The following is a 15,523-nucleotide window of genomic DNA, read 5'->3' on the forward strand; positions in this document are numbered from 1 at the left end:
AGAGAGTTCTCATTGCCATAGCTGACCATAGCAAAAACTAGGTTAACAACATGCATCCCTGTAAATGGACCCGCAGCAGAGTTTAACATATGCATCATCCCTCTATAAATACACAGTTGATGCTATTAGTATGCTGCTATAGGATTTTCTCTGCGAAGTCAAATGTTACACATCTGGGCCAGTGGGATCAATAACGCTTACAAGAGGACTAGGCATTCATCCATACGCTACACTTAGATCAATACCTACTAGGCCTATACACCAGAGATAGTCCCTAAGATATCTGGTGTTTTTACACATCCTCTTATTCACAGTGGTTCTACATGTAACTAAAACAGTCACACAGAGCATACTACTACTGTTTAAAGTAAACTGACAATGCTGCTCAGCACTTGTATCCATTAAGATCACATCCTAAAAGACTCATGATCACGCCAAGTGTGTGTTAGAATGTGTGCACGCATGCGCCGTGTGTGTCACCCAAACACCCAGTGTCTACACAACACAAGAGAACACCTCCCCTACTGTTTGTGCGACCTTTCTCACTGCAGGGTAGTTACTGGGGACCTGCTTCCGCGCTCAACGCACTCTGCACAGAAGGCCTCGTCTAAACCAAGGAACCAAGGCCCATCTGTGAGTGTTGGCTGCATCAGTACGCATGTGTCCGCTGGGGAGGAAGAGGGAGGGAAGGCTGCCTGGCCTGCCTGCGTGTGTCTGGCTTTCACACTCTACACTGATCACACTGGGCCCCAAACAGATGGAAGATCAATAAGTGCCCGGGCCAGGCAGAACGGCCGGTGGTATGCAAACGCAGACCGAGCCCTGAGCCCTCAGAGGAAATCAACCAGGGTGTGAGGGAGGTGAGGAAGAGGGGGGGTATATGATGGACGCAGGGAATGGGCAAATCACAAACTGGAAGCAGTGATTAACATGGTGGGCTGAGTGAGGACCTGAGAAGCACAAGCTAAGACTTGGAGGCATGAGACATGAGCCCTACACTATGAATGTAGTTAGAGGAGTTAGCGAGGTAACTTTGGTCAACTCTAAYTTCAACTTTGGATAACCGGTACAACAAATGTGGCTCACCTTTTAGCCTGGTAAATTGCTATGGCAACAAATCCTTCAGATCTAACCAGCTACGGGTTAGGCTAACTCAGGGCTCACTACATTTGTCCTGGATGAAGTGTCTGAGCTGCGAGTTGACGACCAATGAAATGATTCCCTCAATCTCGCAAAGATTGCATCATCATCCTCTTCATTTGAAGAAGACAACTGATTAAATATTGTATTATTCAAATGTGTTTTTGGATGTATATTTTGTTAATTATTAAATACCTATCACATTACACATTTAGTAACAACAGGTGTCTGTGCTTTAATAAGCACATCAAACAAACAAAATAAAGACTGCACTTCTAAAGTGAATTTGCAAGATACCTTGTCTTCCATTTTGAATTAGGCACAGGTGAAAACGTGGCACTGACTTACCAATGGATTGATGTTTTAGCATTGRCTCAATGAAGAGTTCGGCATTCGACTAGCCAAGTGCGACATGCATGCACAGTTAAAAACCTGCTAGAGTTAYCGACAGGCGGACGAGCAATATCCACCGTCGTAGTACGGATCAAGTCTGAACTGGAATGGAAAGCTAACTGAAGCTAGCTAGCTTTAGAAAACCCTGAGTAGATCTAGCTTGCTTCGTAGTATACCCCGAGGGAGGCAGAAGGAGATACAGAACAGCTACTAGTTAACCCACCACAGTATCAGACACCAAAGAACTGTGTAGGATATACTAGCTAGCTGTACTATGTACTAAAACAGGGACAATCCATGTGCTATGCAATGCATGAAAGCAGTCACGGTCCACATTGTATTCTGGTAACCATAGTATTTTGGCTCAAATTATATTCTGATAACCATAGTAGTCTCATCGTCATAAAACTGCTTTAAAAATCTTTAAAAAGGCCATGTTTCATWWAAAAAAWATATACAGTGGGCTCCAAAATTACTGGCACCCTTGACTGACAATGTACAAAAAATACTTTAAAAAATATAAACAATATAATTATAGAGATAAACTCAAAATACCAACATGTGAGAAATACTGTACTATATTAATGTTTCAATGGAACCCACCAAAATCATACAATTATTTAATACAAAATAAATTTCACCAAAATCAAGGTTTCATAATTATTGGCACTCCTCATTTAGTACTTAGTGCAACCACCTTTGGCAAGGATAACAACATGGAGTCTTTTCCTGTAAGGTTTGACAAGGTTAAGGAAAACATTTGGAGGGATTTTGGACCATTCCTTTATGCAGATCCTTTCAAGATCCTTCACATTCTTGGGTTTGCGCTTATCAACTGCCCTCTTCCACTCAGCCCACAGGTTTTCGATTGGATTGAGGTCCGGCGACTGAGATGGCCATGGCAGAACATTGATTTTGTTGTCACAGAACCATTTCTGTGTGGATCTTGAGGTATGTTTTGGGTCATTGTCTTGTTGGAAGGTCCACCTACGGCCGAGTCCCAGCCTTCTAGCAGAGGCAACCAGATTGTCAACCAAAATTGCCTGATAAAATTGRCTATTAATTGGTGGAATTCATTATGTCATCAATCTTAACCAGTGCCCCTGGACCTCTGGAATTAAAACAGCCCCAAAACATCACTGACCCACCACCATATTTCACCGTGGGTATGAGATMCCTCTCCTTGTATGCATCTTTGTGTCGATGCCAAACATGCCGATGCTGTATCTGACCAAAACGTTCAATTTTGGTCTCATCTGACCAGAGCACCTTCTTCCAGTCATAATTTAAATTACATTTGGAAAACTCCAAGCGCTCTCGTCTGTGTCTTGGGGTCAGAAAGGGCTTTCTTCTGGCAACCCTTCCAAAGAGCCTGTGGTTGTGACATCTGATGGTGCTTTTTGAAACCTGGTGACCCCAAGACGCCACCAAGGCCTACAATTCTTTCACAGTGATTCTTGAGGATTTTGTTGCTTCTCTCACCTTCCTCCTCCCTATCCTGGGGGGGAAAATGCATTTGCGTCCTCTACCCGTGAGGTTTTCAACTGTTCCATATCTTTTAAAACATTTTATTATTGACCTGACAGTGCTCAGTGGATCTTCTTGTAGCCATTACCAGATTTATGAAGGTCTACGACCATCTGTCTCTTTTGAACTGCCAGTTRTTTTGTTTTCATCATGGTGTTGGATGACAAASGGATATTGCATGCATGTTACCTCATTTCATTCCTGGTTTAATTTTGATAGATGTTATTTACAATAATCTTTAAGGGTGCCATTAATTGTGAAACCTTGATTTGGAGGACATAGATTTTTTATTAAATCAATAAATGATTTTGGTGGGTTCCATTGAAACATTAATAAAGTACAGTATTTCTCACATGTTGGTATTTTGAGTTTATCTCTATAATTATATTGTATATCTTTTTTTAAGTATTGTTTGTACATTGCCAGTCAGGGTATGGCATTGTAAATTGGAGATGTAATTGATTATATATACTGCTGAGCTGAACGTGGGCCATAAAAACATGAAATAGAACATTGTCCTAGCTTGATGTAGAAACAGGTGAAAACTTTTGGAATGCTGAGCCACTTGACTGCACCAGACGGCTGTGTGCGAGTTTGTTTCTTTTGACAATGACTCACCGGACTACAGCCATATAGTTTTGAACCTAGAAGAAGAGAGAGAGACAGAGTAGCCTTGGCAAGAAGGAGTCAGCTGAGATTGGAGTAAAGAATGTTGAGTTGGTCACAAAAACATGGTAAGCTACTGAGGTAGCGCTAGCTAGCTAATGCCTCCAGATGTAACTCGGAGGTGAAGCCTACTTTCTGAATTAAACAACAGAGTTGATACTAATAGAATTAATAGGGTTCACACACACACACAGCTTTGCATACCCAGGAGCTCCAGCATGGGCGTACGTCTTGCATGACAAGTCCTAGGAGGTCTGTTATAGCAACAACATGAAGGTCAAAGTAATTTATTGCACAAAATGAAGCAACTATTGATTAGGAAAGAAAAGGGCAGGCACAACTGCTCCGCTAATAATGCTGTGTTCGTAACCAAGAGGGAAGTGGGAATTTACCACCATAGAGTGGTGCCAATGAATATACTCGTAAGCACACATTCCATAACTGTAGGTGGCAGTAAATTGCCATACTTGGCATTATACATGTTCAAACAACACACTCTAGATGGCAGTATACACGCTTTCAGTTTGTTTGCCAACTCATAGAAGTAATAGAAGAATAGAATGGACTACTTCAAAATGGAGATGCCAGTGTACTCACAGACGCCATAARGGGATATATACAGGTATGAAGATGATATCTATCACTCTCTATTTTTAACACATACGACTAGGAAAAATCTATATAAAATCTGAATGGCGTTTCAACTGGTAATTACTGGTGGGAAACTGGTCTATCATCCTTGAACTCTAAGTAGAAGGTGGGAATTTACCAGTTGTGAATTCATAAATACCAGTTGGATGCATTCACGTGCTTCGAAAAAGTTGAAAAACACCCGATTGGCTAACGGCCAACAAGCTGTCAACCATAAACTAAAAGTACGGCTATCAGGCTTGTAAACAAATTATAGTGTTCAAAAACCATATTAATAAATTGCTTTTTTAAATAATGTTTTGTAGTTGCATTTAAATTGCCAAAAATGCTGTTTGAGGTAATTTCCTTAGTAGGTGATGTCAGAGGTCACCATGTGGGAGAAGTTGGATTTCAAGGATGATAGACGAGAGAAACAGAGAAATGCTGATAAATCGTGGCTGCCACTGAAAAATAAATTTWAAAAATAAATGTGCGCCGAGACTCACTTTTAAGATCAAAGTGACAAGTTACAGCATCAGGTTGTCCGAGGAACCTCCAAGGTAACTAGCTAGCTTGTAATCCTTACTCTTCTGCTGGAATCAATAAAGGAATTTCCACATATTGATCTGCCGTTAGAGAGATAGAGCAACAGCCTTTGGGTCAGCAATATTAAATATAGGCCAAGGATATAATTTGTTCTCCTTTATGAGGAGAAACAGTGCAATAAAAAAAATGGCACGTTCAACAGAAATATGAATCTATTCAGCTATGGTTGTGTACTGTCTGTATTGCAGGGCAAACAGTCCTATCCTATCTAAAATGTACCATCTTACACATGAACTCTCGTTCCTTTGCACTGACGACCTGGTCACAACACAGCACGCCATTTCAATACAGTTTCAACACAAAACATCCACATACAGATTATCCATACCATTCCCATAATGTAAGTAGGTGACAAGCTGCTTGCTGTAGACTTGGGGTTAAAGACATAAAGCTTTCTCCTTGAGACAGAGATAAAGCAGTAGGATCCCAGTGTGACCTTCCACACAGCACAGCCTGGCCAGTCTGTGTGGAGACATAAGAGCAGTGGTGGTGTGGTGCCATAATGTCCACTCACTAAGTCATGCATGTATTCATGTCACCCAACAGAGAAGAACACCAAGGACACCAACCGTTTCTATTTCCAGCCAACATGGTTGTGTCGTGTCTCTCCTTTAAGTTAAGTCTGCTGGTGTAGCCTGTTCCAAAATCTGTTTGAGCTGTTCGGCACAAACATTGCAGTTGATAAGATAGCACAAACTGATCTGGGACCAGTCTACTGCTGTTGGGTTTTCGCTCTAGCATGCGAAAATGTTAAGATCGCTTTAACTTTATCCACTCACTCACTTGAGGTAATTGAGGTAGATACAGTTGAAGTTGGAAGTTTACATACACTTAGGTTGGAGTAATTTAAACTCGTTTTCAACCACTCCACAAATTTCTTGTTAACAAACTATAGTTTTGGCAAGGCGGTTAGGACATCTACTTTATGCATGACACAAGTCATTTTTCCAACAATTGTTCACAGACAGATTATTTCACTTATAATTCACTGTATCACAATTCCAGTGGGTCAGATGTTTACATACACCAAGTTGACTGTGTCTTTAAACAGCTTGGAAAACTCCAGAAAATTATGTCATGGCTTTAGAAGCTTATGATAGGCTAATTGACATCATTTGAGTCAATTGGAGGTATACCTGTGGATGTATTTCAAGGCCTACCTTCAAACTCAGTGCCTCTTTGCTTGACATCATGGGAAAAATCAAAAGATATAAGAATTGTAGACACAAACAAGTCTGGTTCATCCTTGGGAGCAATTTCCAAACGCCTGAAGGTACCACGTTCAACTGTGCAAACAATAGCACGCAAGTATAAACACCCTGGGACAACACAGCCGTCATAACGCTCAGAAAGGAGACACGTTCTGTCTCCTAGAGATGAACGTACTTTGGTGCGAAAAGTGCAAATCAATCCCAGAACAACAGCAAAAGGACCATGTGAAGATGCTGGAGAAAGAGTATCTACATCCACAGTAAAACGAGTACTATATCGACATAACCTGAAAGGCCGCTCAGCAAGGAAGAAGCCACATCTCCAAAACCGCCATAAAAAAGCCAGACTACAGTTTGCAACTGCACATGGGGACAAAGACCGTACATTTTGGAGAAATGTACTCTGGTCTGATGAAACAAAAATAGAACTGTTTGGCAATAATGACCATTGTTATGTTTGGAGGAAAAAGGAGGAAGCTTGCAAGCCGAAGAACACCATCTCAACCGTGAAGCATAGGGGGTGTCAGCATCATGTTGTGGGGGTGCTTTGCTGCAGGAGGGACTGGTGCACTTCACAAAATAGATGGCATCATGAGAAGGAAAAATTATGTGGAGATATTGAAGCAACATCTCAAGACATCAGTCAGGAAGTTAAAGCTTGGTCGCAAATGGGTCTTCCAAATGGACAATGACCCCAAGCATACTTCCAAAGTTGTGGCAAAATGGCTTAAGAACAACAAAGTCAAGATATTGGAGAGGATCGTCACAAAGCCCTGACCTCAATTCAACCAACTTAATGTGGGAAGCTTGTGGAAGGCTACCCGAAACGTTTGACCCAAGTTAAACAATTTAAATGCAATGCTACCACATACTAATTGAGTGTATGTAAACTTCTGACCCACTGGGAATGTGATGAAAGAAATAAAAGCTGAAATAAATAATTCTCTCTATTATTCTGACATTTCACATTCTTAAAATAAAGTGGTGATCCTAACTGACCTAAGACAGGGAATTTTTACTAGGATTAAATGTCAGGAATTGTGAAAACTGAGTTTAAATGCATTTGACTAAGGTGTATGAAAACTTCCGACTTCAACTGTACATAGTGAATTTACATTCTCTCTTGACATCAGAGTAACAGTCTTTCCAACCAAACTCAACATGTATTCTCTTCCCAGACTTAAAAGACACTGAATCAAAAGAGATGAAATAGACTATCACAGGCCATCTGCTAGCCCCTACAGACTGAGCCAGCTACAGTGAAAGAAGCTAGTCCCAGAGTACAGATCAGTTGCACTCACTTCCCGGCATTGCAGCACCAAGTTAAATGAACCAGGCAACCAACGACAGTAGTTCATAAAGCATAGGCATCCCCTGGTAAAGGCTCCTGCCATTTACTGTGTGATTGTTGTTAGTGTGTTTTATGTGTGAGTTTTGTGTGTTTGTACGTGTGTTTGCATGTGTGTTTGCATGTGTGTGTCTGTGCGTATGTGTGAAAGAGCGAGAGAGAGAAAGAGGGAGTGAGACAGACAGAGACAGACAAACAGACAGGGGAATACTGTGGACGCCTGAAACAAACCATGCGCTCGCTACGGTAACAGGCTTTAATTTTGGTAATGGGCACTATGTGCCAAAGGCTCATTACATGGCCTTTGAAAAGTGTCCCTGGCCATGTTGAGGCTCGGAAAACAATTAGCACAGAAGCAGAAGGTAAATGAAGTGTAAAAGAAATCAGGGCTTGATGACCGAGTGAGTCTAGTCTCAGGTCTTATCTGAGGCTCTCTGAGGAAAGGATGGAAGCAGAGGGAGGGAGGGGTAATGAGGAGAGAAGGAAAGAAAAAAAAGTTCAATATGCCACATGCTATCTGGGTGTGTAAGCAAGCCAAGCCAAGCCAAGCCAAGCCAAGCCAAGCCAGCCCTGCCTTGCCTGGTGTCTGGGGGGGGGGGGGCTAGGGTATGAACTACACAGAGGGGATTGAGTTTGCGGACGGAGATTGCAGCAGACAGAGGGGTCACATGTGATCAGGTGAGACTGCTCTCCTCCCCTAGGGTACAGAGGTGGCAGTAAATTGTGCAGTGGAGGAAAAGGAGAGGACACAGTCTCGGCTGGCTGTTCTCAAGCCCCCCCCCCCCCTCTCTCTCTCTGCCTCTCTTTTCTCTCTCTCTCTCTGACAAGCCCAAGGATCATCTCTGCTTTGTTGATTGATTAAAAGCGCAATCTGAGCAAACCTGGCCAGGAGTGCAATTACCGGTCCACCGGTTTGGGTGTCACTTCTGAGATGTGCTTGTCTGGGTGTGTATGTTTGAAATGATACCAGTGCCTCCACGTACCTAGTACACTCAGCAAGATGTTGAAGATTATCACCGCAAATGCCTTACATAAATTCCCTCTAGCTGTTTATCTCACCACAATATGCTTATTTGACTGGGACTGAAACTGCCTCATTCAATAATAGTTTTACAATACACATCCTCATATAGCATTTTTAAAGATCTGAGACGATTATCTTTGTTGGCCCCAATTGGCCCTTGAGAATGCCATGGATTAAATGTAAAACAATAAATAATGTAGATGTCCATTTCCTACACCATGTAAGCAACTCATAAGCCACCACAGCACTCAGACAAAAACCCAGCTAATACGAGGATCTTCCAAGGCAGCCTAAATCATTTCAATAACACTTCATAGCTAGCCTGGACCCATCATTTGCAAGTCAGTGTTCCCAGACAACTAGGTTATGGAAAGACATAGGGTCTGCTCTGTTACCATAAGATTCATACATATTTCTATAATAATAATATTACATGTACTGTAAATGCCATTTTGAGATGCTTTTATCCAAAGAGACTTACAGTCATGCGTGCATACATTTTACGTATGGGTGGCCCCGGGAATCTAACCTACATCCCTGGCCGTGCAAGCGCCATGCTCTACAGACTATGGATTCCGATTTTCACAAAAATCTAGCAAGTTTCAGTACCGGGAATAATTCATAATTATCCCGAGAGTCCCAAGAAATAGCACAAAAAAAATCCTATTTAAAGCTATTCAAAACCAAGATATGGTCACTATGCCAGGGTTCTCCCCAAATAAGAGAGGTGCTGGGCCACCATGTCGGCTTGGCTGCGCCACAATGTAAAGATTTTWGTGCAAATTAAACTGATATTTAGTAATGATAGTTACTCTATCTGTGACTGCCAATGACAATGTTGTGAATTGGGAGACAGGCCATTCATGAATTCAGAGCGTTATCATGTTCCTAAGTTAATTCAGCGCATTTCAGCAGTAGCGATCTCGACATAACCGACTAAAATCAACTTCACAATTTACAATGGAGTTGAGCGGCGACTAGTGTGGCCAGACAGGAGCGCCGACATCACATAAAATGAGTATAGCACACAAACTTTGTAACAGCAGTCAAACAAAAAAGTAAATTGACCAAAGTTGCTAAGCTTGCTAGATAACCTCCTTCAACAAATGACAGAAAATCTCCTATACTTGGCTAAATGGAGTTGATGATTATACAGATAGCAGATCAGCTCATGGATAACGGGAAATGAACAGTGGGAATAGTTTAAATATCTAAACCGGGACCAACTCAGTTTTAGAAATATCCATATCTACTCTCATACTGTTTGTTGATCACATTCTCTACCGAAGCTCTCAAATGGGCAGCAATACCAGACAGTGCATAAATAAGCAAGAGACGTGCTTTGATAATGCAGCCTATGGATTACAGAATGAAGTTAGGAATTTTCATGAAAGACAGGAGTCAGGATGTTGGGTTTCAGTGTGACAGGAGAAGATAGAATTTTCACTCATGCCTGTCTGAATTGTTAACAGACGTCATGTATGCGACAGGGATGCATATGTAGTGAATTGTGCATAGGCCTATTCAATTTGGGAGTTTCTGAAGAGTCACAATGACAGCTCAAAGAGGCACATGTTCTTTTGTAGGCTATACTGTAGGGGTTTCCTGTAGGGTTTCTTAACTGCATTCGAGTCGGTTGTACAGTCCAGCAGTATCAATTATGTGTGTGCTTTTAATTTATGGCGACTTTGTGTGAAGTAAATACGGTAGGCTAAAAGCTTCCACGCGACAACCTATTTGGATAATGTGCCATTAAATGTTTTGCTAATCTGCTGCTGCGCATGTTGAGTATTTTGTGGAATTGCATTAGTGCAACATTCTGGCATTTTTACATTTATTTCCTGGGTCATTTTATTATTTGGGGAAATGTAAACAAAGAGTGTTCCCGGGAAACTCTCGGGATCCCGATTACCCGTGTTAATCTACTACCGACTGAGCCATACAGGAACACACTCTCTGGGTTCTTTATATCAACTCTAATAGAAATCCAGAAAGGTTTTAATCATTTACATGCACACACAAAAGACATGCTACACATTTAACTGATATGAGTGCCTGGGTCCCGTCCGTGGATATTAAAATAAGACATCTGACAGGAGGACGGGATGGCTTGCAGGAGAATTTTTTTTAGTATTTAATTGCACCAGAGATGGCAATTATAATGAGATTTAAAAAGCCATTTCCAATGGCAGGCAGGAGTAGTTTAGTGATGGTTTTAAGTGCACAGGCAGGAAGAAGGTCACGTCACTGTTGCCATTAGTCCCTGAATAAAGATGCTAATGAAGGGTTTGACTTACTGCACTCCACTGTGGCTACTGCCTTCATAAAAGGTTCCATTAGATTCCCTCAGTCCAGCGTTGAACCAAGGCTTTTTAACCCAGCTAGATCCAAGCGACTAAAGTGTGCTAAAAAGCTAAATAATATCAGATATTTTTAGGTAAACAACACTATAATGTCAAAATTGAACTGGCTCTAGGGAAAGATGCTTTGCTATTCACTTCACAGAGGCTAGGGTTGGCGATTTTACATTATTCTACTATACTTTTCTTTACTGTACTGTTGAATTCTAGCTTGAAATATACGTATTCATGTTACCATACCAGAACCTATTGATTACTTTACATGTATAAGGAGTGTTGGAGTCAATGGAGGGTGGATGAGAACTATGTATGGAAAGTTACTGAGTGAGACAAGGGGGAGTGCAGAAAGTTTACATTCTGTTAAACATGTTATTGTTACTGTAAATATCATGGCTCCTAAAGATGGAGGCCCTGACAAGTTAGAGAGGGGTGAGGAATTCGTCCCGAGGTCAGGTCATACGAAGTGAGAAGGAACAGTCCTATTACACACACAGACTTCCACGCCCACGAAGGTTCGAGGCAGTCAGGCAGGGAGAGGAACCAATTAAGGTCCTGATTAGCAACAGTACTTTGCTGTGCTGTACTCTACTGTACTGTACAAACTTGTGAAACATAGACATCTACGATTGGTACAGATTTGGTTCGGTCCAACCAAATTTGCTCCTGTTTTGGGGGCAGAGCTCATTAGAATATTTTTTTATTTATTTAACTAGGCAAGTCAGTGAAGAACAAATTCTTATTTACAATGACGGCCTAAGAACTGTGGGTTAACTGCCTTGTTCAGGGGCAGAACAACAGATTTTTACCTTGTCAGCTCGGGGATTCGATCTAGCAACCTTTCAGTTACTGGCCCAACGCTCTAACCACTAGGCTACCTGCCGCCCCATAATACCCAAAGATACAAAGGATGACATCTTATAGTAGACTACTCCAAGTGGATTCATGGAAATAAATATAGAACTGCAACAGCAACCCTGATATTCTGCTTAACAACTGCCTATGGAATAGCTTCAGTTATCTATCCTACTCAGGATTCCTCAACTTATTCCACCCTCGGGAACAGTGGGTGTTGACCAAAGGGAAAACATTAACCTTACAAGTCATGGCTAAACCAGACCCACATTTTTACTTAACTTTGTCTCTAAGAACAATTAACCAGTTTAATAGATGTGGAGGCTATTGAAACCACAAAGTCATTGATAGATCAATTTCATACAACAAGAAGACAATGAACTAACACACCCATCTCTCACTAGCCTGGGAAAAAGAACATGTGGAAAGACAGAGCCAGTTGCAATGTGAAACTTAAAACCCTTCTTCCAAGAAATGTACAGTGTTTAGTGTTCCAGGATAACCACCACCTCTTGGGGGCCTCTCCTTCCTCAGCAGGAAACCCCATTGACTTATTGGCTCTCAGTCTCAAGAGCAAAACATGCATCCGAGTTCACTCAGGGATAAAACCTTTGCACCTCAGATGCATTTTCTTTGCTAACGGTTAACACATTTTCAATTATCTACTAGCCAAGTAGTTAGATTAGATTTCTCAATCATCAACATACCCTTTATTGTCCTTTTGGTCAAATTGTAGACACTACAATTATTATGCTTAAACATGTGAGTACTCCATGACTTACTTAAATGAATTGCTCTTTGGGGAGCATAGGTCATTCACAAACATTCTTATGTACTGCATGCTGCAAAGTAATGTTTGTTTACACTTGTAGAGAAGCATGCACAAGTCCCAACACACACAGCAACGGATTAGACAACAGCAAGTTTCCTCCAATGTCTCAGGAAGTGATAAGTTGACCCTTGCCTATAGCCTGCACATTCCACTGGAACAGGCAGCAGAAGTGAACAGTGAAATGACCATGTGATGTCCACATGATCTCTATGGTGTGTTAGTTAGCGGAACAGAACACTTGTGGATGGTATTAATCGCAATAGACTTTACATTCAGTCCATAATGAATAAGAAATACTCCTGGTAAAATAGGATTTCCTAGACTGATCCCTTCCTCGTATTTGCAAGCGTGTTTGTGGTTGTTGCATTTATAATAAAGTTTATCATTTAATTGATTTAAGTAATTCCATAAACAGTAGTGATGGATTTCATAATGGAAGAAAAATGGGCATGTATAATGGAAACATGATAAATAATTTAGTTTTGATTCAATACCAGGTGCAGCATAAAGCCAACAATACAGCAATAGACATCCATTGCCTGGGTTTGACTCAAGAAAGCAACAGATGATATGCCATTTGTTTGCTTTGCAAAACAATAAGGTCTATTTGAATATTATATCCCATTTTATTATATTCCATTCTATTGTATTATTTCCAAAACACATCACAACAACAAACTACATACACTCTAACTCAAAACAAACAAACCAACACCCACAGGATAAACTTTGCCCCAATAACTTCAAGGCATCCCTTTTGTCCACAGTGAAAAAACATCTGAAAATCTCTGCCACAACAAAATATCAATAAACCATTATTCAACGTTAACTTAGCATTATTTTTAACTGTCTTGCAAGTATGATGGGGTAGTTGCTGTGATAAAACAGATTTTTTTCAACAACTGTTTTAGTGGGAAACAAAGATCTATTCCTCATACAAACACACCAAAACAAGCTCTTTGTATTGGTAAAGCACCTGAATTATAAATACATGACAATAATGTAATTTATACTGTCAATAATGACACTTATTTCGATATCGAATACATGCAACATGTGATAACAGTGACACAGCAACAAAAATGCGAATTAACGTTTCTGATACAGCAGTATTTGATAGAGCAGAATAACAATGCATTTACAGTAGCCTTATACCTCGATATCCGGGAGATCCTTGCTCAGCATTCTAGACATTGCCTTTCGAAGAAATGTGAGTTGTCAAAATAAAAATGGACGTGCGAAACGCAAACTATGTTGTATGCTATCAGTGACCTGTTTGATTTCTTGATGCAATATTTACAATCGCCACAATAGTTTGGAGCAGACCAACCGAGCGCAGCTAACGTTATCTAGGAATCTCCTACCTGACTAGTATCTGTCTTAATTCTATATTTTCTAAATTATTTGTTACCAAGTCATTGGCGTTTCTTTTGGCGATTTATAGCCTAAGCTTGATATGGATAACGTTAGTTTCGAAATGATACTGACTGGTTGTTGTTATTCTTGCTTCGTTTAGGACCATACGGAATTGAGGAATCGAAAGTTCAGAAGCGGAACATGGAACACGGAGTTTTTACTGGTTTCTAAGCTTGCGAAACAGACCAAATTGACTAGGCCGTTTTTTTGAGAAGTTAACAATCTTCCTTGGTTATTAGTTTTCTAGAAATCTAAAGGCACAACTTAGATTCGAGCCAATGTCTTAAGTAGTTGAACATGTTATTACGCGAACCCCGTGAAAGTGGAAAAACTGACACGTTTTAATATCTGACTTTGATTTGACTGCCTGCACATGTGCAGTTCGTCGCGAGACGACGACGTGAGTTTAGCTATGTTGTGTTCAAGACAACCGGGAACTTGGAAATCATGACTTCAGTGATCTTCAGGTCAGAAAGTCGACCTTTAGAAAGAGGCCCGAGTTTGAATTCCGAGTTGGATGTCTTGAATGTACTGAAGTCGGAGATTTCCGAGTTCCAAGTGTTTTGAACCATAAGCCAACGTCACCATGACGTCACCTGAAGTGTGTTCGGGGATTTTTTGGGAGAAGCAGTTTTTGCCTACGTTCGAAGTTCCACCTCGTGCAGCGTGCGGAAGTTGGGGTACGGAATACATATTAGGAACTCTCTCATTCCTCCTTCTCAGACGTCCCCTCCCCTTGTCGTGTCTCAATCCTGCACAAGTCTAGTGTCACTCTTCCTCTTCAAGCCTCCCTTAATCAAATATCAACACACTAGAGACTAGTCAAAGTCAACACCTCCTCTTCAACCATCACCCTAGCATTGGTCACTTATCACCACTGTTCTAGTCAAGCCACAGTTCTTTTCACCCCTTACCCTTGCACTCTTTTATTCACAATTGGCCGAAATACAAGCTAAAAGCAGATTATTAAATTTTTCTAAGAACCCCAAAAAACTGAGGCAGTGGGAGAACCTATTCATGTAAATACATTAACTAGCTACCTACACTTAGTAGGCCACTGTGTATAAGATGCTTGCTAGATAACTTTACTCTATAGCTAAGTGAATCAAATATCATTAGCTAGATATAACTTCCTATTAGCTAGCTTACTTGATGTATGTATCATTGTAAATTAAAAGCACAAGCCCCATACATTTGTAGCCATAGAAGGGGGTGAAAGGACTGCAGCTCCAGTTGTCGGAGAAGTGAGAGAGTAGGCAACTGAATAGGACAGATATTTGTATTTATTATGGACCCCATCAGCTGCTTCCAAGGCAGCAGCTACTCTTACTGGGGTCCAGCTAAATGAAGGCAGTTATACAATTTGAAAGACATTACAATACATTCATAACAGATTTCACAACACACTAAGTGTGTGCCCTCAGGCCCCTACTCCACTACCACATATCTACAACACAAAATACACGTGTACGTGTGTGCATAGTGCGTATGTTATCATGTGTGTGTATGCATGTGTCT

At 40.9% G+C, this 15,523-nt stretch overlaps 1 protein-coding gene across 1 annotated transcript in view; it reads right to left on the reverse strand.

The window, feature by feature from the left end:
- The window catches only part of dpyda.1 (dihydropyrimidine dehydrogenase a, tandem duplicate 1), a 200,903-nt gene extending 186,523 nt beyond the window's left edge, over positions 1-14,380 (reverse strand). Inside the window, exon 1 of the mRNA XM_024000164.2 lies at positions 13,745-14,380. Coding sequence (XP_023855932.1) covers positions 13,745-13,783 — 39 coding nt within the window. The 5' untranslated portion in view covers positions 13,784-14,380. The remainder of the gene's footprint in view (positions 1-13,744) is intronic.
- Positions 14,381-15,523: the final 1,143 nt, after the last annotated feature.

Source organism: Salvelinus sp. IW2-2015, linkage group LG14 (genome assembly GCF_002910315.2).
Source record: "Salvelinus sp. IW2-2015 linkage group LG14, ASM291031v2, whole genome shotgun sequence".
NCBI classification, from domain to species: domain Eukaryota; kingdom Metazoa; phylum Chordata; class Actinopteri; order Salmoniformes; family Salmonidae; genus Salvelinus; species Salvelinus sp. IW2-2015.